The following is a 26,910-nucleotide window of genomic DNA, read 5'->3' on the forward strand; positions in this document are numbered from 1 at the left end:
CAGAATACAGGGTAACTGATGACATTGAGTGTATTTTAAAACTTCAACTTCAGTGTGAGACCAAAGAAAGAGATGTTTATTTGGTACAAAATTTATAGTTTCAGTAGCATACTAGCTAATTTAACCTGTATGGTCAGTTTATTCAAATGACATTATTACTTGGAAACTTGAATAGGGAATGAGATCTTGTTATATCTGTAATGTTAATGTAATACCCCGTATATCCCAGAGTAATTTATCCAGAAAATAAGAAAGTATTTGCAAAGTTGCCTTGAGGGACTGGTAGAGAATGTGGGAATATTAAACTTCCCCACCTGCAAAATTCCTGATATTCTCATAAGCATTAGGGACTACCAATTTAATAAGCCAAGCCCTTGATCTTGGGGCTTGCTCTTATGAAACTGGTTCCTACAAAGGAGAATCAAAGTCTACTTATAATTATGCATAAGAGTCATCTGCAAAGATCTCTTTTGTTGTTCAGATGTGGCCTCTCTCTCTAAGCCAACTCTGCAAATAAACTCACTGTCCTCCCCCACTAGGTGGGACATGACTCCCAGGGATGAGCCTGGCCATGGCATCATGGAGGTGAGGAAGCCTTCTTGACCAAAAGGGGGAAAAGAAATGAAACAAAATAAAGTTTCAGTAGTTAAGAGATTTCAAATAGAGTTGAGAGGTCATTCTGGAGGCTACTCTTATTGCATTACATAGATATTCCTTTTTAGTTTCTAGTGTATCAGAATACTAAAGGAAACACCTAAAACTGTTGAGCTGAAATCCAGTAGCTTTGATTCGTGATGATGAGTGTAAAATTATATGGCTTTTATGGTATTACCATGTGATTGTGAAAACCTTGTGACTGATACTCCCGATATCCAGTGTATGGGCAGACATGTAAGAAAATAAGGACAAAAACAAATACACAATGGGGGAGGGTAAGGGGTTTGGGATATTTTGGATGCTATTTTTTATTTTTATTTTTATTTATTTTTATTTTTGGAGTAATGAAAATTTCAAAAATTTATTGTGGTGATGAATGCACAACTATATGATGACACTGTGAGCCACTGATTGTATACATTGTATGATGAATGTGAATATATTGTATGTAAATATATCTCAATAAGATTGAATTTTAAAAAAAGAGAGCTCTAAAATCAGCCACAGATACACTTGGACATGTGCCAAATGCAATACATTATGGAACATCCATCCAATGGAATACTAGACAGCTATGAAAAAGAATGGGGAAGCTCTTCAAGGACTGATATGGAACAAACCCAAGATAAAATAGTTAGCTAGATAGAAAAATAGATTAAAAATAATGAAAATTTAAAAACTATACCATTAGCTGAAACAAGCAAGTTGTAAGTTGCATGAGTGGGCTCCAATGTGTACATATGACTATAATATCTCTGGAAGGATAGACAGGACACAAAGAAACGGGTAACTTGGTTTCCTCCAGGGAGGGGAGGAATCCGGAAATTGGGGCTAAGAAGAGCAGTCTTTCGCAAAATACCTTTTTTGTACCTTTCGGATTTTTGAATCATGTGACTATATTGTCTATTTGTCAAAACTAAATGGAAGAGTGATTTGAACAGTGAATAAAAAAGTATTTGCAAAGTCCCCTAGGGGGAATGATGAGAAAGGGGGAAAATTCAACTTCCCCATGTGGAGAATTCCTGATATTCTCACAAGCAGTGGGGACAACAAAAGCAATAGGCTGAGCTCTCAATCTTGGGGTTTGTTCATTATGAAACTTATCCCCGCAAAGGATAAGTTAAGCCTACTTAAAATTAGGCCTAAGACCTAAGAGTGACCCGTAAGAGAATGTCTTTTGTTGCTCAGATGTGGCCTCTCTCTCCAGCCAACATGACAAGCAAACTCACTGCCCTCCTCCCCCTCCCTACGTGGGGCATGGCTCCCAGGGGTGTGGACCTTCTTGGCAACATGGGACAGAAATTCTAGAATGAACTGGGACTCACCACCAAGGGACTGAGAAAACCTTCTCAACCAAGAGGGGGAAGAGCGAAATGAGACTAATTAAAGTGCCAATGGTTGAGAGATTCCAAAAAGAGTCGAGAAGGTTATCCTGGAGGTTATTCTTACACATGAAATAGATATCAAAATGTAATGGGGAGGCTGGAGGGAACTGCCTGAAAATGTAGAGCTGTGTTCCAATAGCCATGTTTCTTGAAGATGATTGTGTAATGATATAGCTTTCCCAATGTGACTGTGTGATTGTGAAAACCTTGTTTCTGATGCTCCTTTTATCTACCTTATCAACAGATGAGTGAAACATACGGCATAACAATAAATAATAGGGGGAACAAATGTAAAATAAATTTAATAGCTAGAAATGCTAGTGATAAATGAAAGGGAGGGGTAAGGGGTATGGTATGTATGAATTTTTTTCTGACTTTTTATTTCTTTTTCTGAATTGATGCAAATGTTCTATGAAATGATCATGATGGTGAATATGCAACTATGTGATGATATTGTGGATTACTGATTATATATGTAGAATGGAATGACCATTTGTTAAGAATGTTTGAGTTTGTTGTTATATTTTTTTTAAATTAAAATTTAATTAAAAAAATTAGGCATAAGAGTCATCCCCAGAGAACCTCTTTTATCACTCAGATATGGCCTCTCTCTCTCAGCCAACACAACAAGCAAACTCACCACCCTCCCCCTCTCTATGTGGGACATGACTCCTGCGGGTATAAACCTTCCTGGCAGCATGGGACAGAAATCCTAGAATGAGCTGGGACTCAGCAACAAGGGATTGAGAAAACCTTCTCTACTGAAAGGGGGAAGAGAGAAATGAGACAAAATAAAATGTCAGTGGCTGAGAGATTTCAAACAGAGTCGAGAGGTTAGCCTGGAGGTTATTCTTACGCATTATATAGATATCACCTTTTTAGTTAAGGTATATTGGAGAGGTTGGAGGGAAGTGACTGAAAATGCAGAGCTGTGTTCCAGTAGCCATGTTTCTTGAAGAGGATTGCATAATGATACAGATTTCACAATGCGACTGTGTGATTGTGAAAACCTTGTGTCTGATGCTCCTTTTATCTATGGTATGGGCAGATGAGTAAAACATATGGATTAAAAATAAATAAATAATGGGAGAACAAATGTTAAAATAAATTTAGTAGATTGAAATGCTAGTGATCCATGAAAGGGAGTGGTAAGGGATATAGAAAAAAATAAAGGAAACAAAGGCTAAAATACATTGGGTAGATGGAAATACTAGCAGTCAATGAGAGGGAGGGGTAAGGGGTTGGTATGTATGAGTTTTTAATTTCTTTTTCTGAATTGATGCAAATGTTCTAAGAAATGATCATGGTGATGATATTGTGAGTTTTTTATTATATACCAAGAATGGAGTGATTATACGGTAAGAATGTTCGTGCTTGTATGTTGTTGTGTTTAAAAAAATTAAACAATTGAAAAAAAACTAAATCAAGTTGAAATTCTAAGACCGAGGCATCCTCCAAAATGACACTCACTCCCATCCAGTTTCCTCTCATAAAATCCTCCAGTAGCTCCCCACTGCTTTTATATGCCATATCGTATTCTTGTCTTCTTTTACCCTTTTAATAACCCTCCTGTTATTGATTTCCACCGTCATTCTGTTATGATCAGAGAAAGTGCTTCCCATTGCTTTTGGCATCAAGTTCAAACCCATCCACAAAGCCTCCACTGCCCTTGTGATCTGGCTCTTTTCAGATTGATCTCTGCCTTCTCTTCCAGAACCTTTGCTTCAGCACCTGCTGACCTCTGTCCAAGTCCTCAAGGGGACCGGGTTTCCCACACCTCCAGCCATTGCTCCTTCCGTACTTAGAGCACCTTCTCCCCAACCTCCCTGGCTCATCCTACCCAAGATTCAACTCTTGTGTCACCTCCGCTAGGAAATACTTGGGGCTCTCCAAGTGAGTTGGATGCCCCTTCTCATACATTCAGTGCTTCTCTAAGGATTTATTGTCATCACTCCTGCCCTGGACCCCGATTAGGTGCTGTAGGCACAAAAATGTAAAAACATAGTCCCTCTGCTCTTAGGAAAACAGCAGATTAGCAAAAAGGTGTCCACTAGGATTGAATCAATGCCTTCTCTCAGAGCTTTAAGCCCTCAGACCAGAAAGTCAGATTGAGGGAGAAATTTCCAACCTTTCAACTGATTGAATAGATTTGACCATCCCCACTAGGTTCTCTGGGACGCTGTATACACTCCAGCCAGGGTAGGGTCAACATGGAAATTCAGAGCTTGATTGTCTCATTTATCTCTGCTCCCAGGCTGTGTGCTCCGAGAGTGAGGAGTAGGATGAAAAAACAAAACAAAACAGTTAGATGAAGGTTTTAAAGCTATAATCGACCTTGAAGGATGGAAATTATTTCAACCATTCTTATGGCTGTGGAGGCAGAAGGACATTCCAACTTGAGGGAACAGGGCCAGCAAAGGAAGAATGTGGCCAGATCAAAGAAGAGACGGAGATCCCTAAGGCTAGAGGGAACGGTGTGTGTGCATTGTGTGTGTCTGTGTGTGTGCAGGGCAACTGCCTGTGTGCAGGAGGGAAGGGTTGTGTGACATAAGATGGGTTCAGATTCTTTGAGGGATTTTGAGAAAGAGAGGGCCACTATTGGGTCTAATTTTAGGAAGGAAACCCTGGTGGTGATGTAGAAAATGGATTGAATGGGGGGAGAGACCAGCAAGAGGGAGGAGGTCTGTTAGGAGGCAACAGGACTTGGCAACTAATTGAACGTGGAGTGCAAGGGAGGGGCTTGCTAGACCTTTCCCTTCTCAGTCCCCATGTGCCTCAAAGTACCCAGGCTATTGATCTGAGCACTTCCAGTCCTGCTTCCAGTCTTATTCAGCACCCCGCCCTGTTGGCATCTTGTTGAGGCCAGGATGCCTCTCCGTTATTGCACCCATGTGCTAAAGAAAAAGCAGCCTTGGGACATTTTTTAAACAGCTTTTTGAGATGTAATTCACATATCATACAAGTCACCTATTTTAAGTAAATAATTCAATAGTTTTTAGTATATTCACAGTGTTGGGCAATCATCAGCACAATCAATTTGAGAACATTTTCATCACTCCCAAACAAAATCCCTTACCCTTTAGCTGTCACACTCCAGCTCCCTCACCCACCCCCAGCCCTGGACAACCACCACTCTTCTCTCTGTCGCTATAGATTTGTCTGTTCTGGACATTTCATATAAATGGAATCATACAAAATGGGATCTTTTGTGTTTCGCTTCTTTCCTTCTAATGTTTTCAAGGTTCGTATTGCAGCATGTATCAGTACTTCACTTACGTGTATTGTTGAATAAAATTCCATTGTATGGATAGATCACATGTTATTTATTCACTCATCACATGATGGACATTTAGATTGTTTCCACTTTTTTTTTTATAATACTGCTATGAACATTAGTGTACAAGTTTTTATACCTAGAAGTGGAATTGCTGGGCTCTCACTTTTTGAGGAACTGGCAGACCATTTTCTAAAAGCATTGCACCATTTTACATTTCCACCTGCAGCATATGAGGGTTCCAATTTCCTTCCATCCGCACCAACACTTATAATGATCTATCTTTTTAATTAGAACCACCCTGATGGTTGTGAGGTGATATCTCATCATAGTTTTGATTTGATCTTGCCTGATAACTAATGACGTTCAACATCTTTTCATGTGCTTATGATGATCACTCATATATACATTTTTAGAGAAATATCTGTTCAGGTCCTTTGCCCATTTTTTAAAAATTTGATACATTTATTTCAATATAACTTATTTTCATTGTAATCTTACATACCTTATTTCATTCTTTAACTTTTTATTTTGAAAAAAAATTTAACTTTCAGAAATAGTAGAAACCCAATATAGAGATATAACTCTGTTCCCCCAATACACAGATCTACCAATTTTAACATTTTGCCACCTTTAACTTAACATTCAATTTTTTTTTTTTTTTTTTTTGCATGGGCAGGCTCCAGGAATTGAACCTGGGTCTCCGGCATGGCAGGCAAGAACTCTGCCACTGAGCCACCATTGCCTGCCCCTATTATCTATTTTATAACTATCCGCCTATTGACCTATCCATCTATTTTCTGAACATTGGAGAGCAAGTTGAAAACATTATACTCCTTGAACACACAATACTTACATGTATATTTCCTAGGAACAAGGATGTTCATTTATATAATCACCTTAAGTGTAGTTATCAGGTTCAAGAAATTTAATGTTGATATAAAGCTTTCATTCTATATTCCATTTTTTGCTCATTAAAAATATTTATTTTGCTAGTGATCAATGAAAGGGAGGGGTAAGGGGTATGGTATGTATGATTTTTTTTTTTCTGTTGTCTTTTTATTGCTTTTTCTGAATTGATGTAAATGTTCTAAGAAATGATCACGATGATGAATGTGCAACTGTGTGATGACATTGTGAACTACTGATTATATATGTAGAATGGAATGATCATAAGTTAAGAATGTTTGCATTTGTTTGTTGTTATATATTTTTCAAAAATTTAAAAATTAATTTTAAAAAGCTACATAGTCATACAATCATCTTCGAGAATCAAGGCTACCGTTCGGTTAGACATTGCTACCTATCATAGCTTGCCAACCCCCAACTAAAACCATTCCTGCCAATCCGAAAGAACACCTAGAGCGTTATATAGGATTCTACAAAGGTTCCGTGCGCTAGCGTAGCTTTCCAAAAACCTACAACCTCCAGATGGGCCCCTGGAACAGATAAGTCCTGAAATGCAGGACTCTCAACAACATCAATTAGTTCCATTCCTCTATCCCATATTATCAATAGCCCCTTCCAACATGAGAAAGTTAGAATGGGCATAGTCCAAATATCTCCTAAAGGGTAGGAGAAAGATCAACGGTGATGGTGGAGTTATACAGAGAGCAAAGGAGTATGACTGCTGAATTATTATATTGACATTTCTTTTAGTCTTTAGTATCGTAAAGTAGCTAGAAGTAAAAACCTAAAATTGTGGAATTGTAACCCATACCAAACTCCGAAATCTGTTCTATAACTAATTGTTGCAATGCGCTTTGAAATTTATTGTTTTTTTTCTTTATGTATGTTATTTTTCACACACACACAAAAGTCTATTGTGATGATAAATGCACAGTTATATGATGATATTGCAAACTACTAATTGTACACTTTGGATGATTACATGGTACGTGAATATATAATATATATCAATAAAAATATTTATTGTGATAAATATATATAACAAAATATGACATTTTAACCATTTTAAGTGTACATTACAGTAGTATTAATTACTTCACAACCTTTGCCTATTTTTAATTGGGCTTTTCGTCTTTTTGTTGTTGGGTTGTAATATCCTTTATATATTCTAGATACAAGTCTTTTATCAGATATATGAATTGCAATAATTTTCTCTCATTCTGTGACTTGTCTTTTTACTTTATTGATAGTGTCCTTTGAAGCATAATAAAATTTTTAATTTTGATGAAGTCCAAATTATCTATTTTCCAGTGTCATATCTGAAAACCATTACCTAATCCAAGATCACAAATATTTTCACTTATATTTTCTTCTAAGAGTTTTATAGTTTTAGCTCTTACTTTCAGGACTTTGATCCATTCGGAGTGTATTTTTGCGTATGGTGTGGGCAGGGGTTTAATCATTCTTTTGCACATGGATATCCAGCTGTCCCATTACCATTTGTTGAAGAGACTATTCTTGCTCCATTTAGTTGTCTTTGCACCCTTGTCAAAAACCAATTGACCATATATAAAAGGGTTTATTTCTGGATTCTCAAGTTTATTCCAGACATCAGTATGTCTCTCCTTATGCCAGTACCGCTGTCTTGATTACTACAGCTTTGTAGTAGGTTTTGAAATCGGGAAGTGTGAGTCCTCCAACTTTGTTCTACTTTTTAAAGATCTTTTTGGCTCTTCTGGGTCCCTTGAATTTTCATATGAATTTTAGAATCAGTTTGTCAATTTCTACTAAGAAGCCAGCTAAGATTTTGATAAGATTGCCTTCAATTTTTAGGTCAGTTTGGGGAATATTTCCATCTTAATAATATTAAATATTCTGATCCATCAGTATAAGATGTCTTTCTATTTATTTCACTCTTCTTTGATTTCTTTCAATATGTTTTGTAGTTTTCAGTGTACAAGTCTTGCACCTTTTGCTAAAATTTATTTCTAAGTATTTTATCCCTCTTGATGCTATTGTAAACAGAATAGTTCTCTGAACATATCCTTCAGATTATTCATTGCTAGCATATAGAAATATAATTGATTTTTATATTTTGGTTCTATGTTTCCCTAGTTGATGTTAATGTACATCAGAGAGACATTCTAAAGAAATAAGGAATCAAAGACTGTCAGATTGGATGGACATTTTTCATAGCAACAGCGTTGGGTGAACAATTTTTAGTCTCAAGGGACCTGGATGGAATCAGATAACAATAGTTGCAGCCACACATCCTTAACTATTAGCAAGTGGTTGGAAACCACTGAAAATTCCAACTCCAAAATGAATGCTGATTGCGTTCTCCTTCTTAAGTCAAGAAGTGGGTTTAGCAGCATTCGCTCACTATTACACATCATCAACAACCTGTATGATAGATATTCTTTCATATATTTTCAAATGCTACGATAAAAACTTTCTGTCAAATATTTTATTTAAAGCATGATACTGTGCATTGCCAAATTATAGAATTTGCTAAATCCCCAACTGTGTTGGGCTTCTATGGTTAAAATTCAACTTTTGACGATCAAAGCCTGAAATCCTGGCAGTTGGAATAGAAACCTCTTGAGGGGGGGTGGACTCCCTGGTCGCCTGGGCTCCTCCAAGTAATTTCCACTGCATTCCCCATTGCCAAGCAAATGCGATGATTCACCTCATAATGAGGAACATCTGGTCGCTGCAGTTTGGAAATACAATGAAACCAAGGAAGGAGGATGTGCAAAAATTCTAGCAAGCAAGAGAGGAATTAGAGGCAAAATGAATCGCAGGAATTTTCTAGAGAGTTGTAAGGATTGACTATGTGACTATGTGGACTTGAATCCTGTAGATACAAAATCAGGGAATATAAAATATTACTTTATTTCCTTCTTTCTCCCTTCCTTCCATCCTCTCTCCCTCCCTCTCCACCCCATTTTCCTTCTCTTCCTGCACACCGTTTGGTTATTATACCTCTTTCTTTTGCTGACACTGAAAGGTCTAATGGCTCGTGGCACATCATAGAGAAATAAATACTAAGACTGGAGGAGAAGGGAATGACTTTATCTACTCATGAGCCGCTAACTACTACCCTTTCCCACCCCCAAGCCCCAGTGATAACAGTTCAATAGTCTAATACTATATCCTTCTTCAGGACCCAGATACTCACCATTGATGAATGACTAATTAGCACAGACCCTATATCAGAGTGGGGATGAGAGAGAGAGACAAAGACAGAGAATGGCAGAGAGAGACAGAGAGGAAGAGATTTGTCCCAGCTGGGAACATGGAAGGAGGTTGGTTAACCAAAATGAGATTACTGAAAACACCGGGAAAGAAGGAAAGTGGGTGGTCAGACCCAAGAGGAGGGATTTGTTAAAAAGCTACATGGGTGGATCACTGCCCTGGGAGGCCAGGCTGACAAGACATTCTGATTGTTAAAATACTTTGCCAAGAGTTGGTAAATTGCTGCTTAGAGTCTCTCTAGTGCCCCGCCCCCATATCCCTGCCTCCAGGCACCAGACCTCCCTCTCATCCTGCACCTAAAGGGTTAACCCCAGCCCTGCTGTTGTCCTCCCGAATGATTTAGTGCTCAAGTCAGAGTCTGTTCTAATTGGCTGGTGGCCCATGTGGTAACCAGCTGCAAAATATTTTGAATATCACCCCTTGCTGTGGCCACAAAAACAAAAAAAGAAGAAGAAGAAGCCAAGAAATGTGTAGCAATTTCGGTACAAGAAATGGCCTAACACACTGAGCTGAGGTTTTGGCCTCTGCTGGAGGTGTTAACAGGAACAGAACAGAATGGCAAACCTGGGTTCTGCTTCAGTTGTATGGCAAAATAATTGCTTAGTTTAAGGAACAAAGATGTAGCCCAAGCCAGCCAGTCCGTCTGGCAGTCACCATCCCTGAGTCAGTTTATAGACCCAGAGCTCCTTGAGGAAGAAGATGGAAACCCTTGAGGAAGCCCCCTACATCCTTCAGTTCTCCGGGACGGTTGATGCCAAAGGTTGCCAGGACCTGAAAATCAATGGGAGGATACTTCAAGCTTAATTAGGTGGGCATTTGATAGGCAGTCTTTGGTTTGATAAAATGCATCTTTTTCTGCTTCTCTCCACCCACACCATCAAAAGCTATTTACCTCCACCTGGCAGGTGGAGCAGTATACCTAGGGAACCACCTTCCAGGTTTACCTGTACTGTTTCAGTTTTACTGCTAAAGGTCATGCATTCCAGGAAACCCCTCAGTTTACTGCAGACACAGATGGTTGGTCACAATAATTTATCCCCCCACAAGATGTCACTCTAATTTTCTACATTGATGCCACGGTGCTGATTTGCCTTGGAGATTAGGAAGTAGCAAGCATTCTTGATGTCTTGGTGAAACATGAATGAATAAGGGGTGTGAGCTCCAACTTGTAGAAATACCAGGACTGGCTTTATTGGTGAATTTCTTAGGAGATCATTGGAATAAAGGATAATGGAATATTTCCTCCAAAGGGAAGGGATGGGCTGGGGATAAGGGACAGGTTGCTACATCTTTCAACGAATGAGGAATATTGGAAGCAGAACTTGCCTCTATTTTCACAGGGCTTTTTTCACTGCAAGAAACAAAAAATCACTCAATGATCAAGTGAGGGGAAATACATAAATGAGAGAGCCCAAATCTGCTAGATCTGGGACCACAGTGGGGTCAGGCTTCATGTAGACTGAAATTCAAAGAAATTCTGGGTCTAGGAAGTCTCCACATACTCCCCAGTAAGAATTTGTAAATTTTCCCTTTATCCCAAATTGTTAACTTGGCTTAGGTACTGTCTCCTACTCCTTTTGATGTTTGTCTCCTTCACCTGATTCCACATTTCTCACCTGAAAAGCCTGAAAAGGGAATCTGATTAACTTATCTTTTTCTCAGTTTATGTTTTATTTTAAATAAAGTTTGACATGCACATAATTTAAAGAGCTAAATACTTCCAAAGCTTTATTAGAAAAGACAGCAGACCCCTTTCTAACTCTCTACCACTTCTAACTCTTCAGAAGCAAGCACTTTCCCAATTCTAGAAACTGATTCTTTGGGTATTCGGTATCTACACTCCATATTTCTTAATAATATGATTCTATTTTCAGTTTTGGTCATTCAGGTTTAGTCATTACCTATTGACTTACCACTGTGGACATGAGGTTTAGCTCTGTTTCACTTCCCAATCACATGTATACCCCTCCCATCCCACTGTCCTCTGAATATATGTTTGTAATTTTAGGTAGAATGATATTTAGACTTTACAATTTTATAATTATGTCAATGCTATTCGTATATTATAATGTTATTACTTTTCTTTTTGTTTTCCATGGAATTGATCACTGTCTTACCTTTTTGTTCACCTAGTTTTCTAGGTATTTATTCCTAATTGTACCTCTGATATATAAATGTTTTCTCAATTCATTCAAACATATGGCGTGTACTATCCTGGGAAGGTATATTGCTGCATCTGCCAGCTGAAGATAAATTATTTAGGTCTTCTGTTAGTTTCACTTCCTTGAAGAAATTTCTCCTAGAACCTTCTGACCTTCTCCATCCTGGACTGACTGCCTTCCAGGTCTGCAGCTCAGCTGTCATCCTGGGATTTCCTGTCATCATCACCCTAGGGATTCCCTTCATCTCTTTTTTATTGGATACCCTGGTTCATGGACTCTAACTCTTCCTCTTCCTTGCTTTACCCCTTCACTTCAATGGTGAACTCCACCGATAGCTTCCTGAAAAAAAAAGTGTCAGGAAGTTTTCAAGACCATGTGGTGAAACTATTACTTATCTCACCAGTGTTGGCTTTCTGTTCTTCCGTAATAAGCTGAGTACAAGGCCATCCAAAATAAGTCTGTCTTTCTCTATTTCCCAGCAGTCCCTGAAGCTGCCTGTGGCCATGTGACTAAAGTCTTACAAATGGGATGTAAGCAGAAGTATTCCGCGGCAGCTTCTGAGGAAGTTCCTGAAGAGAGAGCTAGCAAATGCTCTTTCCTCCTTCTCCATCATTCCTTCTGCATCTGCTGTTTGGTACTCAGATTCCACCATTCTGGACTATGAGGATGAGAGCCACATGCTGCGTATGGAAGAGAGAGGGCTGGAATGAACCTAAGGTGATGAGGGTTTCATAGAACAGAGTAACTCCAGTGATATGGATTTTATGTGAGAGAAAAAAAATTGTAACTATTGTTTTAGATTTTCTGTCACTTGCATATGACCCTGGATTACAGAAAATATCTTTTATTCTAGAATAATTTGTAATTATAACTTGACTATGTATAGAATTACATAGGTTGGAAATACTTTTCCTAAAAACTTTTGAATACTTTAGGGTTAGGGGTAGAGTTAGGGTTTGAATGCATTAGGGTTAGGGTTCTAGCTTCCAAAGTTGTTACCGAGGTATTTATTTCTTGCCAGTGAAGTGACCCTGGGGGGGCCATCTGAAGTTGTTCTACAGCTCACTGATGCTCTGGTGTGTATGTTTTGATTTGTTTTGTTTTCAGCCTTTATTCTTCCTATGTTTCATTTTGGATGATTTTTATTAATATGTATTTAAATTCATAATCTTTTCTTCTGCAGTGTCTAGTCTGATGTTTCAACCAGCTCAACCCCAAGACCAAAGAATTACACAGGCAAAAAGTTCCTCACGAGCTTAATTTGGTTCCCTAAAGAAACTAGAAAAAGAAAAGCAAACCAAAGCTAGCAAAGAAAAGAAATAATAAAGATTAAAGTGGAGATAAACAACATAGAGACCAGAAAAACAATAGAAAATATCAGTGAAACCGAAAATTGGTTTATTGAAAAGACGAGCTAATGAAACTTTCATGAGTCTAGGGAAAAAAACAAAACAGAAGTTTCAAATTACTAATATCAGAAAGGAAGTGGGGACATTACTACCAATTTTACAGAAATAAAAACAATTATAAAAGAATACTATGAGCAATTGTGTGCAAACAAATTAGATAACCTAGATAATATGGACAAATTTGCACAAACACATAAACTACCAAAACTGACTCAAGAAGAAATAGAAAATCTGAACAAGTAAGCAGAAATTTAAAAAACAAATCACGGATCTAGTCCATGAAATGAAGAAAATCAACTGAAAAAAAAGTACCTTAAATAAGTGAATTCAGTGGGTGTGCTGGTTTGAAGCTATTATGTACCCCAGAAAATCATGTCCTTTAATCCTCATTTAATATGCTGGGTGGAATCTTTTTTTATTGTTTCCATGGAGATGTGACCCACCCAGTGTGGGTGGTAACTTTTGGTTAGATGGTTTCCATGGAGATGTGTCTCCACCCATTCAAGGTGGGGTTGCTTACTGGAGCCCTTTAAGAGAGAACCATTTTGGCAAAAGCGGTAGAGCCACCAGAACAGACAGAGCCAACAGAACAGACAGAGCCCCAGGGAAGCCACTGAAGTAGTCTGGAGAGAAAGCTAGCAGACATCACCATGTGCCTTTCCAGCTAAGAGAGAAATCCTGAACATCATCAGCCTTCTTGAGCCAAGGGTGCCTTAATTTGGACATTTTTATAGCCTTGCCTTAATTTGGACATTTACATAGCCTTGCAACTGTGAGCTAGCAACTTATCAAATTCACCTTTTTAAAAGCCATTCCATTTCTAGTATATTGCATTCCAGCAGCTAGCAAACTAGAATAGAGACCAAAAGAAATATTAATATATTGATTCAGCAGTCATACTCATTGGTTAAATCCCATCTTCTCTATTATACTCTTCCTTCTCTTTTTTTTCTTTCTTTTTGTGAAAAATAACATATATACAAAAAAGCAATAAATTTCAAAGTACATTGCAACAATTAATTGTAGAACAGATTTCAGAGTTCTGTATGGGTTACAACTCCACAATTTTAGGAATTTATTTTTAGCTGCGCTAAGGTACTGGAGACTAAAAGAAATATCAATATGTTGATTTAGCACTCATTCATTTGTTAAATCCAACCTTCTTTGTATAATTCTGCCATCACCTTTGATCTTTCTCCCACTCTTTAGGGATATTTGGGCTATGCCCATTTTAACTTTTTCATGTTGGAAAGGAATGTCAATAATATGGGATAACGGAATGGAACTAGTTGATGATCTGGAAAGCTGGCCCCTTTGCATTTCAGGACTTATCTGGTCCAGGGACCCATCTGGAGGTTGTAGGTTTCTGGAAAGTTACCCTAGTGCATGGAACCTTTGTAGAATCTTATGTAATGCCCTAGGTATTCTTTAGGATTGGCAGGAATGGTTTTGGTTGGAATTTGGCAAGTTATGATAATAGCAAAGTAGTTATGATAGGAGCTTGAATAAGAGTGACCTCCTGATTAGCCTCTCAACTCTGTTTGAACTCTCTCAGCCACTGATACCTTATTTGTTGCACTTCTTTTCCCCCATTTGGTCAGGATGGCATTGTTGATCCCACAGTGCCAGGGCCAGACTCATCCCTGGAGGTCATCTCTGACTCTGCCAGGGAGACTTTCATCCCTGGATATAATGTCCCACTTGGGAGGAGGGACAATGGTTTCACTTGCAGAGTTGGGCTTAGAGAGAGAGAGAGAGAGAGGCCACATCTGAGCAACAAAAGAGGTCCTCCAGAGGTGACTCCTAGGCATTTCTATAGAAAGGCTAAGCTTCTCTGCTACACACATAAGTGTGCCAGTTTGAATATGTGGTGGACCTCAGAAAAGCCATGTCCTTTAATCTTCATTCAATATTGCTGGGTGGGAGCATTTGATTGTTTCCATGGAGATGTGACCCACCCAATTGTGGGTGGTAACTTTTGATCAGATGATTTCTATGGAGGTGTGTCTTCACCCATTGAAGGTGGAGTTGCTTATGGGAATCTTTTAAAAGAGGAAACATTTTGGAGAGAGCCCTTTTTGGTAGAGCCATGAGAAAGCCAGGAGATGCTGTCATGTTTGCCATGTGCCCTGCCAGCTGAGAGAGAAACATTGAACTTCATCGGCCTTCTTGAACCAAGGTATCTTTCTATGCCTTTTACAGACTTGTTTTAATTGGGACATTTTCTCAGCCTTAGAACTGTAAACTAGCAATTTATTAAATTCCCCTTTTTAAAAGCCATTCTGTTTCTGGTATATTGCATTCTGGCAGCTAGCAAACTAGCTAGCCAGAACAATAAACCTCACAAGAGCAAACCTGAAGATCAAGGGCTTGGCCTATTGATTTGGGTGTTCCTAATGTTTGGATATAGTGGGGTTAACAATTCCATATTGTTTCTCCTTTCCCTCAAGGGACTTTGCCAATACTTTTGGATTACCTGCTTAATATACTCTAGGATGTATCCAGGTATTACATTAAGCTATACAGGATTAAAGATTCTCATTCTTATTCTGGGCTCCCTGAGTTTGGATTGTTTAAATGATCTATCCAGACAGGTTGAGTTAGATTATGTGCTACAGAAAACCTAGGCTCTGGACATAATAAAACTTTCTTCCTTTGGTCTCAAAAAGTAAGTGAAGTTCTAAAATACAGGCAATGTCTTCCTTACCCCTGTATTCTGAATTACCTTAATCCAGACCCGTTTGGCTTCATTCTTAGCTCTATATATCACAGCCTCTCAAAAATTCAGAGATAACAGTAACCACTCCAGACTAAATGTAACTGCTATAAGAGCTTACAATCTAGGCCCCAAATGAGATCATATGATATTTGCTCTTTTGTTCTGGTTTATTTTGCCTCACCAAATGTCCCACATGTTCATTCACATCATTGCATGCCTCACAGCTTCGTTCCTCTTTGTAGCAGCACAAAGTTCGATTATATGTGCACACCATCGTTCACCAATCTGCTTCTCAGTCAGTGCAACTCTCAGCCAGAGGGTGCTAAATTTACTGGATGGTAAGAAATAATCTTTGACTAACGAGAAAGTACAGGAAGAGGAATAGAGTTCACTTGGAAATTGTGAACTCTAAACAAAGGAATGTTTAAAGTGTTCTGAGATGTCACATTTGCATATCTGAATATGACTTGGTGTTGCCTTCTTTTAGGGACAATGAGTCCATTTACAGCCGTGATAACTGGAGAAGTGAAACAAAGTACAAATGGGAGTGCTCCAGGGCTTAGTCCTGAATCTTTGTCTTTTCTCTACTTATATGTTCTCTCTAAGCAACCTCATCCAGTCACATGACTTTAAGTAATTTCTATATACTAATAACTCCTAAACCCACATTTCTAGCTAGGGATCATCATGGAAATCCAGATGATATGTTCACCTGTCCACTTGATCTTTCCCCTTGGAGGCCTCACAGCACCTCACATCAATACATCCAAAGCAAACCTATGGTTTCTGATTACCAGCATCTCCTAACCGGCGTCTCCTTCCAACTCCCCCTTCACAATAAATGGCAACATAAGCCACCCAGTTGCTCAAAACAAAAATCTAGAGCTGCTCTGCCTAATACGGTGGCTCCTAATCACATGTGTCCATTTATATTTTAATTAATTAAGATTAAATAAAATTTAAAACTCAGCTTCTCAGCTTTACTAGTGCTCATTTCAAGTGCTCAACAGTCACATGTAGCTAGCAGCTACTCTATTGGACAGTCAGATATAGAACATTTCCATCATCACAGAAAGCTCTATTGGATAGCACTTCTCTAAAGAGGTTGTCATTGATTCCTCTTTCCCTCTTAATCCACTGGCAAGCCCTGTGGATTTTACCTCTAAAATATTCTCTGAAACATTCTCTCCAACCAACTCCTACACCACCATCACCTATAACCTGGACCTCTGGACCCAGTTACTAACTGCCTTCTCTAGTTCCAATCGTAGCACCTAAAACATTCTTCTCTACAGTGGAAAGAACGATTTTTTTTCAAAAATGAAAATCAGATCATGTCTTGCCCCTGCTAAAATTCTTCCAATGGTTTCTGTGGTAATGCCTATGATTTTATTTAACATATTGCCTCGCTTTCTACTTCAGTAACAGAACTTCTGAAGTTTAAAGGAGCCCATGGAAGCCCAGAAGAAAGAGTGCTTTTTCAGAGCCCCTCCTTGCACTTAGGTGTGGTCATGTGACTAAGTTTTGGCCAATGAGTCGATCTGGTTGTGTTCAGTGTCCCAGTAAGCCCTTTAAAAGAGCTGTAATGCAGGCATGATGGCTGAAGCTGGAATAGATCATGAAGTGAACTTGGGAGCAGAGGTAACACACTGTGGCGCAAAAGATAGAAGGAGCCTGGGTCCCTAACAGTGGAACAATTCACCAGCCTCGGAATGCTTACTTAGATTTTTACATGAGAGAAATAAACTCTCTCTTGGTTAATCCCCAACTATTTAGTGTTTCCCAACAAACTTTGTTCGGAAAGTTGCCAAAGTTTGGGAGGTTTTATGTGATCTGGTCCTACTTCAGCATCATTCCCATCCCTCTCCCCTCGCTCGCCATGCTCCAATCACTCTGACTTTCTTTTTTGCTGTTTCAACACACCAAGCTTTTTCTTGCTTTTGGGCCTTTGCACTGGCTTTTCCATCTGCCTGGGATCTTGCTCCTCAGGTGTCCTCATGGCTGACTCCTTTTTGATTATTCAGGTCTCAGCTTAAGTTAAATAGTTACCCTGCCCAACCCAATCTAAATCAACCAAGATATCACTCTCTTTTACAATACATTGTTGTAATTCTTGGTATAAGACTAATCATTAACTGACGATTCCTTGTTTTGTTCTCTGCCTCCCCCCACTGGAGTGTGAGCTCCAGGAGGATAGGAGTTTTTTATTCTGTCCACTGTTGAATTCTCAGTGTCCAGAACGGTGCCTGAAACATAATAGACGCTCCGAAGTGTTTATCAAATACTTGGTCATTCATCAAATGAATGACCAAGTATTACTCCACGAATAATGTGGTGGCTAACTGCATCTAAAGTCAAAAACCCCGGTAAGAATCCTGGCTGGACCACAATGTGTGAAATACAGCACGCTGTTTATCCTAAGACTGCTTTCTCCTCTGTAAAATGGGGATTCTACCTATGGCATAGGGAAATATCATTTAGAAAGCCTTTCCGTTCCTCCTCCCTTCCTTTCCTTTAGAGCTCCCTTCTTTCCCCTCTCTCCTTCGGCCCCTCACAGAGCCACTTGTCTTCTACGTTGCACGCCGCTCGGCACAGTCTAGCTGAGAGCTGGCATTTGAAGCTTGGCGGGAATTGTCATCCGTCCTGAAGATGAGAACTGCGCACGCGCGAGACACCTGCTCTTTCTCGCGCGCTAACTTTGCAACCTTGCCAGCCAATCAGAGCTAGCGTCAGGAGGGAGTTGGAAGAGGACTCACCAATCAAAGCTGAGGAGTGGGGCGGGCCGCAGAGAAAGCGTTGGCTAGAGGGGGCGAGGACAAAGAAGAGAACTTGCGCCGTTCTCCCCGCCCGCATCTTCGCTGCCCAATCGGAGAGGTGTGAGGCCTTAAGGTGGTGGGCGTGGCGTCGACGGCTCCCGTAACCCGGGCCGTTCAGTACCGAGCCAATCAGCGTGAGGAGGTGGGAGAAGACTAGCCAATCAGCGTGCAGGATAGGGAGGTGGGGGGCTGAGGAGTCTCGCGTCGACGCCACCGCCTCCCGAGCTTCTGTCAGGGGCGCTGGGCGTGTGGAGGCGGCGGAGGCGGCGGGAAGACGCCAGCGGTTGAAGGGGTGACTGTTGAATTGCCGGGAGAAGGGTCGAGCGAGTGGGCGGCGATGGTGATGGCGGCGAAGAAGGGCCCAGGCCCGGGCGGCGGGGTCGGCGGGGGCAAGGCGGAGGCGGAGGCGGCCTCGGAGGTGTGGTGTCGCCGGGTGCGGGAGCTGGGCGGCTGCAGCCAGGCCGGGAACCGCCACTGCTTCGAGTGCGCCCAGCGCGGGGTCACCTACGTGGATATCACCGTGGGCAGCTTCGTGTGCACCACCTGCTCCGGCCTCCTGTGAGTGGGCCGGCGAGTCGGTGGGGGGGGGGGGGGGGAGCCCGGGGTAGGCAGGGGGCCCAAGCTCCCAGGGTCGCCGGGCCGAGGGGGAGGCCAGGGGACGCGCCGGCTGTGGCGAGAGGATCGTCTGCTGCAGAGGTGGCCTGGGGACGGAGAAGGGCAGGGGAGAGACGGGGCGGAGGAGATTAGAGTCGCGCTGTGGAAGCCGATGGAAAGGCAGGCAACCCCGAGAGTAACGGAGAAACTCCCGAAGCGAAGCGAGACGACCTGAAAGTGGGGCGAAAGTGGGGAAAATTGAAAGGAACTCGGGAGGCGGGGAGGGATTTAAAGGGCCAAGGAATGACATACACATTCAAAGGAACTTTCTGTAAGTGGAGGGCAAAAAGGAAAGAGGTAGGGAGGGCTGAATTCAAGATGAGGGCATGCAGTACCTTTCTTCCTAATGGCTTAGGCCCATCCCCGAAGTGTGAGATGGAGAAACCGATTTAAAATAGGTGATTTAACCCAGGCTGACAGCATAATAAGGAGCTATGTTCCAACGTTCAGGTGCAGATCTAATCTTGCAGGGCTTGCAGGAATGTTACCCAGAGGGTAGACTTCTTAGGAAGTTTGAGAAGGTGCTTTTCTGTGATAGAGAGCTTAAGTTTTCCAGAGATTCGGAGATCTGAATGAGCCATCCTTAAATATTATAATTTACCTTTAAGCTCCTTGTTGCTATGGCTGGATCCTGGTAGCATCTAGCAAACTCTTTATAGATTTGGGGGGTTTTGTTGTGTACTATGCACCCCTGCACTTGGCGATGGCCCTGTATTTGGTCATAACTAAACTAATCCAGAGCCACAGGTCTAGCCCAGGTTTCTGGTCCCCCCACCGCCACCCCCACCCTTAGGAAATTATTTGGTTAAATGCATGGCTAACCTCTGATACCAGGCCTGGATCTCTGTATCTAAACTTATCAAGGGGTTTATTTAGATCATGTTTTAGTATTATTTTACACAGTGTTTTGTTTTGCTTCATTAGGTGAAGCTTTCCTTGTTTCTTCTCTCCTTACATCTTTAGGAGACAAGGAGGAGGCAGTATTGTTCTTGCATAACAGATGGGAGAACAGAAGCAAAGAGAGGTCTAGTAACTTATCCAGTGCCATATGGGAAGAAGGTTGCTCTTCTGAACATTTGTTGTTTGATATTAGTTATGATCGTGGCAGGCCAGAAATGAGGATCCAGGTCTCGTGAGATACAGTTTAGTGTGATTTCTCTACTCAGTTTTTACCTCTTTTGGCAAACTTCTCTGTCTGATTACCCTCACTTCTGTGTTGTGAGAATGGACTTTGGTCTAAGTCAGTATCTTGGGAGAATAATTTAGAACCCAAGCAAGAATGTGTCATAAATTTGAGACAGAAATTCAGATGAAGCAAGAGGATAGAAACTTGAGCCTGGGACAAGTATTCTGAGGAGAAAGGGAGCAAAATTTAGGGTTATTTATAGTGGAAAGTGGAAAGGGATGGGCCCACCTTCAAATCAGCTTCTCATTGAGACTATTCTGACACATATAGAGAATTTTCATTATTGCAATGCCACTGAAAATTAGTACCATGGGTGTTACTTTATTCTTTTGTACTCTGCCTGCCCAGTCTTTTCAGCTTATATTTCGAACAGGGAGAGTACAAAAGAATAAAGTATCTGTCCCATTCCTTGTATTTCATATTCACTAAACCTCAATTCGTATTCATATAAGCTTGTATATCACATGTGAGAGCTTATGCCTAAGGGTATGCATATTTATTTGATATTATATATAGAAGCCTTGGGTGCATGTAATTATGCAGTAGTCTTCTGTGTACCTCTGTGTTTGTATTCATGTGTAACTGTGTATCTAAAAAGATACACATATGAGTAATAGGCAAAAATAAAATGTAGGAAACACTCTGGTAGGGATTCCAAAACTAATTCACTTAAGAATATCTTTTTAAAAGAAAAGAAAGGGAAAGAGCAGATTTCTGACAGTCCTCTTATGATAAAGAAAATCTGATTATAGAATCTGGATGTAAAGAGAAGAAGCAGGGGGATAAAATTGATGGGGTATCAGAGTCTGGGTCCTAGGAAGAAATGTCAGGAAACAGAGTATTAATTCATTGCAACAGATGGTTGTGATGGCATGAAAGATAAATGCTGAATAAATGGGAACTGCTGACATCATTATCATTATTTTATAGCTCTTGGTCTAAAGTGCCCTATAAATAACATTTCTCTTCTATAATGAATATCCCTCAATAAGGGCATAAGGCAGAGAAAGTTATCTGGGACACACTAAAAACCCAGTTTCTTTTACTGGAAAAGGAAATGCCTCAAATGTTGGCACACAGTTTGCAGAACTTTACCACTTTTCCCCTGTGGCCGCTGTTGTTGATCTCATTGAGATGCCCCACACCTGCCCTCAGGGTGGTGGTTATGTTATAGTTATGTTATGTCCCAAGGATTGCTGAGTTAGTTTGCAAGAAAGTAGCCTAGGAGGCCTGACTCTGATCAGTATGTAACTTATGCTGAGGGTCTAGCTTCTCAGGAACTTAAATTCCTGTGGGACCAGGTAGGAGGCATATACCAGCCTTTTTTAGTTTCTAGAGATTCTAAAAAAGAATTTTTGTTCGGTATTTTGGTAAAGTATTTTGAGCGTCACTTGAGAAGTAATTTTTTTCTTTCTTTTTTTTTAGATTTTTATTTAAAAATACTTAAAATTCAGTAATTCTTAATATCATCACATAGATGTATGATCATCATTTCTTAGTACATTTGCATCGATTTAGGAAAAGAACTAACAAAACAACAGAAAAAGATATAGAATGTTAATATAGAGAAAAAATAAAAAAAATAATAATAATAAAAAATAAAAAAATATATATAAAAAAGGAAAAAGAAAAAAAACAAAAGACACAAACAAACAAACAAAATACTTAAAATTACTTGGAAAAATGTAATACAAAAATTCAGAAATAATAATATGAAAATAATACAGAGAACTTCAACATACCCCCACAGAGAGCAATCCTTGCAGTAGTAGACTATGGGGAACATATTTTGGTAGTTGGAAAGCGAGAAGCTAAGACCAACCCTTTGTTAACAGGAAATGAGAAGTAAAGAAGCAAGAGGCTGGGCCAGTAAGTGAAGTTGAAGTGAAGGCAAGTTGAGATTATAGGGAGAAAAATATCAGAAGCAACTCTAGCTGAAAGCTGTGGTTTCCCTGGCCATGACTGGTTATCCCTGGCCTGGGTTCTGGTGGTACCTCTCATTTGCTAATTGGAGTTCTAATTAGTATGGACTAGGGCAAGGCAGGTAAACCGTTTAAAGGGGTCTTAACAAAATATCACGTGTCTCTTTGATGTGCTATGGGAAGAGCTGGGTGCTGGCAGGTGATCCATAGGCAGAATGTATGAGGCAGAGGCTGCTGCTTGCTGGCAGCAAAGTCAGAGAGCACCACAGTACAGCAGCCAGTGGAGGGGTATGGTTCCAGGATGGCATGCAGGGGACAAGCTAACATCTGAAATCCACAGGCGTGATTGCCGTAGATTAAGATTTTGGGGTGGTAGAAAGTGAAAGTTGTGCTAGGCCAACAGCCTTGGATATTCATTAGGTCAGTCAGTCAGCAAATAAATATGGCATGCCTCTCAAGTCTCAGACATTTCTTTAGGCACAGGAGATACTAGAGTAGTGAACAAAATTGGCAAAGTTCCTTTCTTTATGTAGCCAACATCCTAATAGGAACCATGGACAATAAAGAAATCATAATTTCAGGTAATGGTAAGTACTATGAAGTAAAATAAAACTAAGTACAGTAGTGGTTAGAGAGTGATGACTCCTGCTGAGATATGTTGAAAAGAAAGGAAATATTCTTTGTTAAAATGAAGAGGGGGGGAACAACAATGGTATGGTCTCCTTTAGAAAATGCTTACAAGAAAATAGGGGCCTAAATTGTAAGCTTTTATAGCAGACACATTTAGTCCAGAGTGGTAATTGGTATTTCTGGATTTCGAGAGGCTGTTTATATATATATATATAAATATCAGGTTACATATATATATGTGTGTAACCTGATATTTAGAGATAAGAACGTAACCGATCAGGTTGGGGTTAAAAGTAATTCAGAACACAGGGGTAAGGAAGACATTGTTTATACTTTAAAACCATACCTACTCTTTGAGACCAAAAAGAGAAAGGTTTATTTGGTCTGGAACCGAAATTTTTTGTAACACATAATCTAACTCAACCTATCTGTATAGCTCGTTTGAACAATTGAAACACAGGGAGCCCAGAATAAGAAAGGGGTCCTTTAATCCTGTATAGCTTAATGTAATGCCTGGATATATCCTAGAATATATTAAGCAGATAATAAAAAAATATTGGCCAAGTCCCTTGAGGGATGGGAGAAAAAATACGGAACTATTTAACTTTACCATCAGGGAAACCTGCTACTGTGTCAAACTTTAGGGACATCCAAATCAATAGGCCATGACCCCACCCCACCCCCCCAAAAAAATGAAGAGGGGAAACAAACTGAAGAACCATACTTAGCACTGTAATCAGAGAAAGGAGACAGCAGAGTTGGCTTTATTTTAAAAGCCAGTTTTTGACTGACTGTTACAATTATGTCTACCTCTTAAGGGTGTGGAGTTCTCTGGGGACAGGGAGAAGAATTGCCAAAGTTCTCAGCTAGCTGGATTGGCTGATGTGACAAAATTTGAATTTGAATCTCCTAAGATCTGAAGGAAAATTCAGATTTAAAATTTGATGGGTGGGGGCGGGCCATGGTGGCTCAGGAGGCAGAGTTCTCGCCTGCCATGTCGGAGACCTGGGTTCGGTTCCCAGTGCCTGCCCATGCAAAAGAAAGAAAAAAATTGGTGGGTGGGTATGACAGTGCCTTCATCCTTGAATGTCTGTGCTTATTCTCTCTCTCCTTGTTTTTAAATTATAAATATTTTCTCAGCTGTAGCAAAAACCCACAGCGTTGGTGTGAGGGTCTGAGAGAGAGAGACTGCTAGTTTCTGGCATTTCTAAATTTACATACATGCTGCCACAACTGGAGGTCTAAATTTGACCTTGTTTTACTCATTTGATTTTCTTCCAATACCTAGTTTCCTTAACCTGGATGTGGATCTTTTTTATTTTCCCAACATATACATATGCTTGCTTTTTAGGTTTTATTTCTCATTTTCTACTAGAGAGTGGGTCTGTTACTTGAAGCTTAGAATGGGGTACAAATTATTGCTAAAGGATCTTTTTTCTCAGCATTGCTTCTCACATTCTTGCGTTCTTTCTTGTTCCCATTTGCCTGGATGCCTCCATGGATAAACCACTCTTTAGAAAGAAAGTGGATGTTAAGACCTGAGATCACATTGACATCAGGGATGGACATTACCCTTTGATGCTCAATTTTTTCAGCAAGGTATATGCCATGCTTCCCCAGTCTGGCTGTTTTGGGCTGTCCTTTACTCCATTGCCCTCAGGGCTCAGTAGTCTTTTCTACCTCCCACAAGCTCACTCTGATAATGAGTGTCAAAATCAAGGTAGAAAGAGCTCTGGCCCCTGGCATCAAGAGATGTGCTTCACAGTTGTCTATTTTGTGACAATTTCCTACCCTCCTTGTGCCTTGTTTTCCCTGTCTTGCTCACTAAGTGGCTCTTATCTAAAGTATTTTTTATCTCCGTGGAAGGAAAAGTGTAGTAAGTTGTTCAGTAATTCAGTACTTTTCCACCTGTCTGGGTTGTAGAGGTACAGATATACCTGGCCCCTATTTTAGTCCCACCCCACCATCCCCTCCTGCCTCACCTTTCCTATTCACTGTTAGGTAGCAGTGTACAGAGTTTCACTAAATTACAGATTTAGGCACTTTCTCTTAAGGTTACATAGACAACTTAAAAAGTCCCTAAGGAGAGAACAAATTACCAAAGGAATGAGAAGGGATGCAGGATGTAAAATGAGCCTGAAGAGGAAGGCAACTGAAAATGTTATCAGGACTCTAACTGGCTAGGATATAGAGTAGACAGTTGTTTATCATTGCAACTGGGGAAGAACTAGAGGAAACAGGCAGCAGGAGAGTTTAGATTAGAAGGAGGTTTCGTGAAATTGACCCTGGAGCAAGGTTAAAGGGGGACCTTGGCTCTTCTTGGTGGTGGTTATTTTTCAAGGTGAGAGTGAAACTGATTTATCTATAGCCTGCTTAGAGACGGAAGAGACATCCCAGGAGCAAAGAAACAATCTAGGGTATATGAATTTGAACACGAATATTCAGAGGCAAGGAATACCTCAGTAGAAATTTGGCACAGATCAAAGAACTAGGGTGTGGGGTAGAACTGGCTTTTTCCATTGTTGACCTGGCAAAACCTTCTTTTCTGAGCAGCTGAGCAGGTTTGACACTTTTATGAAGCATGATAGAAGCAAAATCCAGGCCAGCTTGAGGGTGATGACCACAGGAAAACAAAAGGTGGGATATTTGTGAAAACAGTAGTATGTTTAATAGAATCAGAGGGGGAGGGGAGAAAGAAGGAAAGAGAAAGAAGTGGGCAGGCTTTAAGATCTACAAGTGGCTTCATTTGCTAAGTGATTCAGAGCACTGCAAATGCCATTTAAGTGCCTCGTGAAAAAGAAACTAAAGTAGATGAAGAGATAGGGCTGGGGAAATATGGCTGTTTTGATTAGAAAAACTTGTCCTACTGCCGAAAAATAAATTTATCTCTCCATTTCCCCATCACCTCCTGGTTGGAAATAACCAAATGGATTTAATGTGATAACTGGAAGAGCAGTATTTCCTTCTAGTTCTTACTTCTTTTAGGAAGACCCTGAGAGGTATGTAGGGGAGACTGAGTGGGGCTGGAGAGTGGATGGAATCTATTAATTCCAGGCCACTGGCTCACATCTGTCCCATTGCAAAACCCTGGTATGTATCCAGTGAAGCATAACACACCTAGACCGTTTGATACCAGTTACTGGGGGGAGAGGGGCTCTTGTTTCTAAATTGAATTCCCTCAGCTTGCAATGATTTCTGTGATTCAGACACAAACCCTCTGACTCATAGGCCATGTAACTAGGCCCTCTCCCAGTGGCTGCAGAGTGTTGCCTGGTGGAGAATTTTCCCTACCCCCAAACCGTGGCTCTGGTTATACATAATCCAGTCTACAGATATCAAGGTCAGAGCAGTGCTTTTTGTACTGTGCTGTGGAAACATCCTGTTCCATCAGACTTATTTGACCCAAAGCATCTAGAGCTCTTATTTTCTCTGCCTTCCTCTCACCCCACCCTCCTCACAAAAAAAAACAAAAAACCTTCAGTGCCAGCTCAGCCAGCTCAGCCATAGGAAGTTCTGTTGTTCCAGGCACCCCCTCTTGATTGAGGCCTGGGTGGAGAGACCTTCTCCCTCCCCCTAACAAGGAAGCTCACCTCCCTATTATGTTATACTTTGCCAACAGTTCCGGTTGTCCTTTCAGGAAATGTCAATGACCTTTTTGTGATAGGCTTGGAATGTGTTTTTCTAGAGTAAGCAATACATTTTACTTTTCCTGTGACCATTTCTCTTCCCTATCCCCCACCCCCACCCCCCACCCCGTCCTGGAGTCACATTCTCCCTGAACTGTTTGTGATTGACTGAATGTACCCTACCGAGTCAAGAAGTACCCCCTTACCCAGGCTTCTGGTACTCAAGAGTCAGGTCCTAGTGGTTTTGTATCTCCCAAAGTGCCTTCCATATGCCTTGTATTTTGGCAAGTAAATATTTGTTAG

At 40.5% G+C, this 26,910-nt stretch overlaps 1 protein-coding gene across 3 annotated transcripts in view; it reads left to right on the top strand.

Moving 5' to 3' along the window:
• Nucleotides 1-15,128: 15,128 nt before the first annotated feature.
• Nucleotides 15,129-26,910, top strand: part of AGFG2 (ArfGAP with FG repeats 2) — a 31,181-nt gene continuing 19,399 nt past the window's right edge. The window contains exon 1 of one of the 3 annotated variants that reach the window (XM_077140777.1): nucleotides 15,129-15,233. In XM_077140777.1, the coding sequence (XP_076996892.1) occupies nucleotides 15,160-15,233 (74 nt within the window). In that variant the 5' untranslated portion in view covers nucleotides 15,129-15,159. Of the gene's footprint in view, nucleotides 15,234-18,769; nucleotides 19,148-26,910 lie in introns of those variants that run through there. The other 2 variants (XM_077140775.1, XM_077140774.1) reach the window with 2 other exon arrangements.

Source organism: Tamandua tetradactyla, chromosome 23 (assembly GCF_023851605.1).
Source record: "Tamandua tetradactyla isolate mTamTet1 chromosome 23, mTamTet1.pri, whole genome shotgun sequence".
In the NCBI taxonomy this organism is placed as follows: Eukaryota; Metazoa; Chordata; class Mammalia; order Pilosa; family Myrmecophagidae; genus Tamandua; species Tamandua tetradactyla.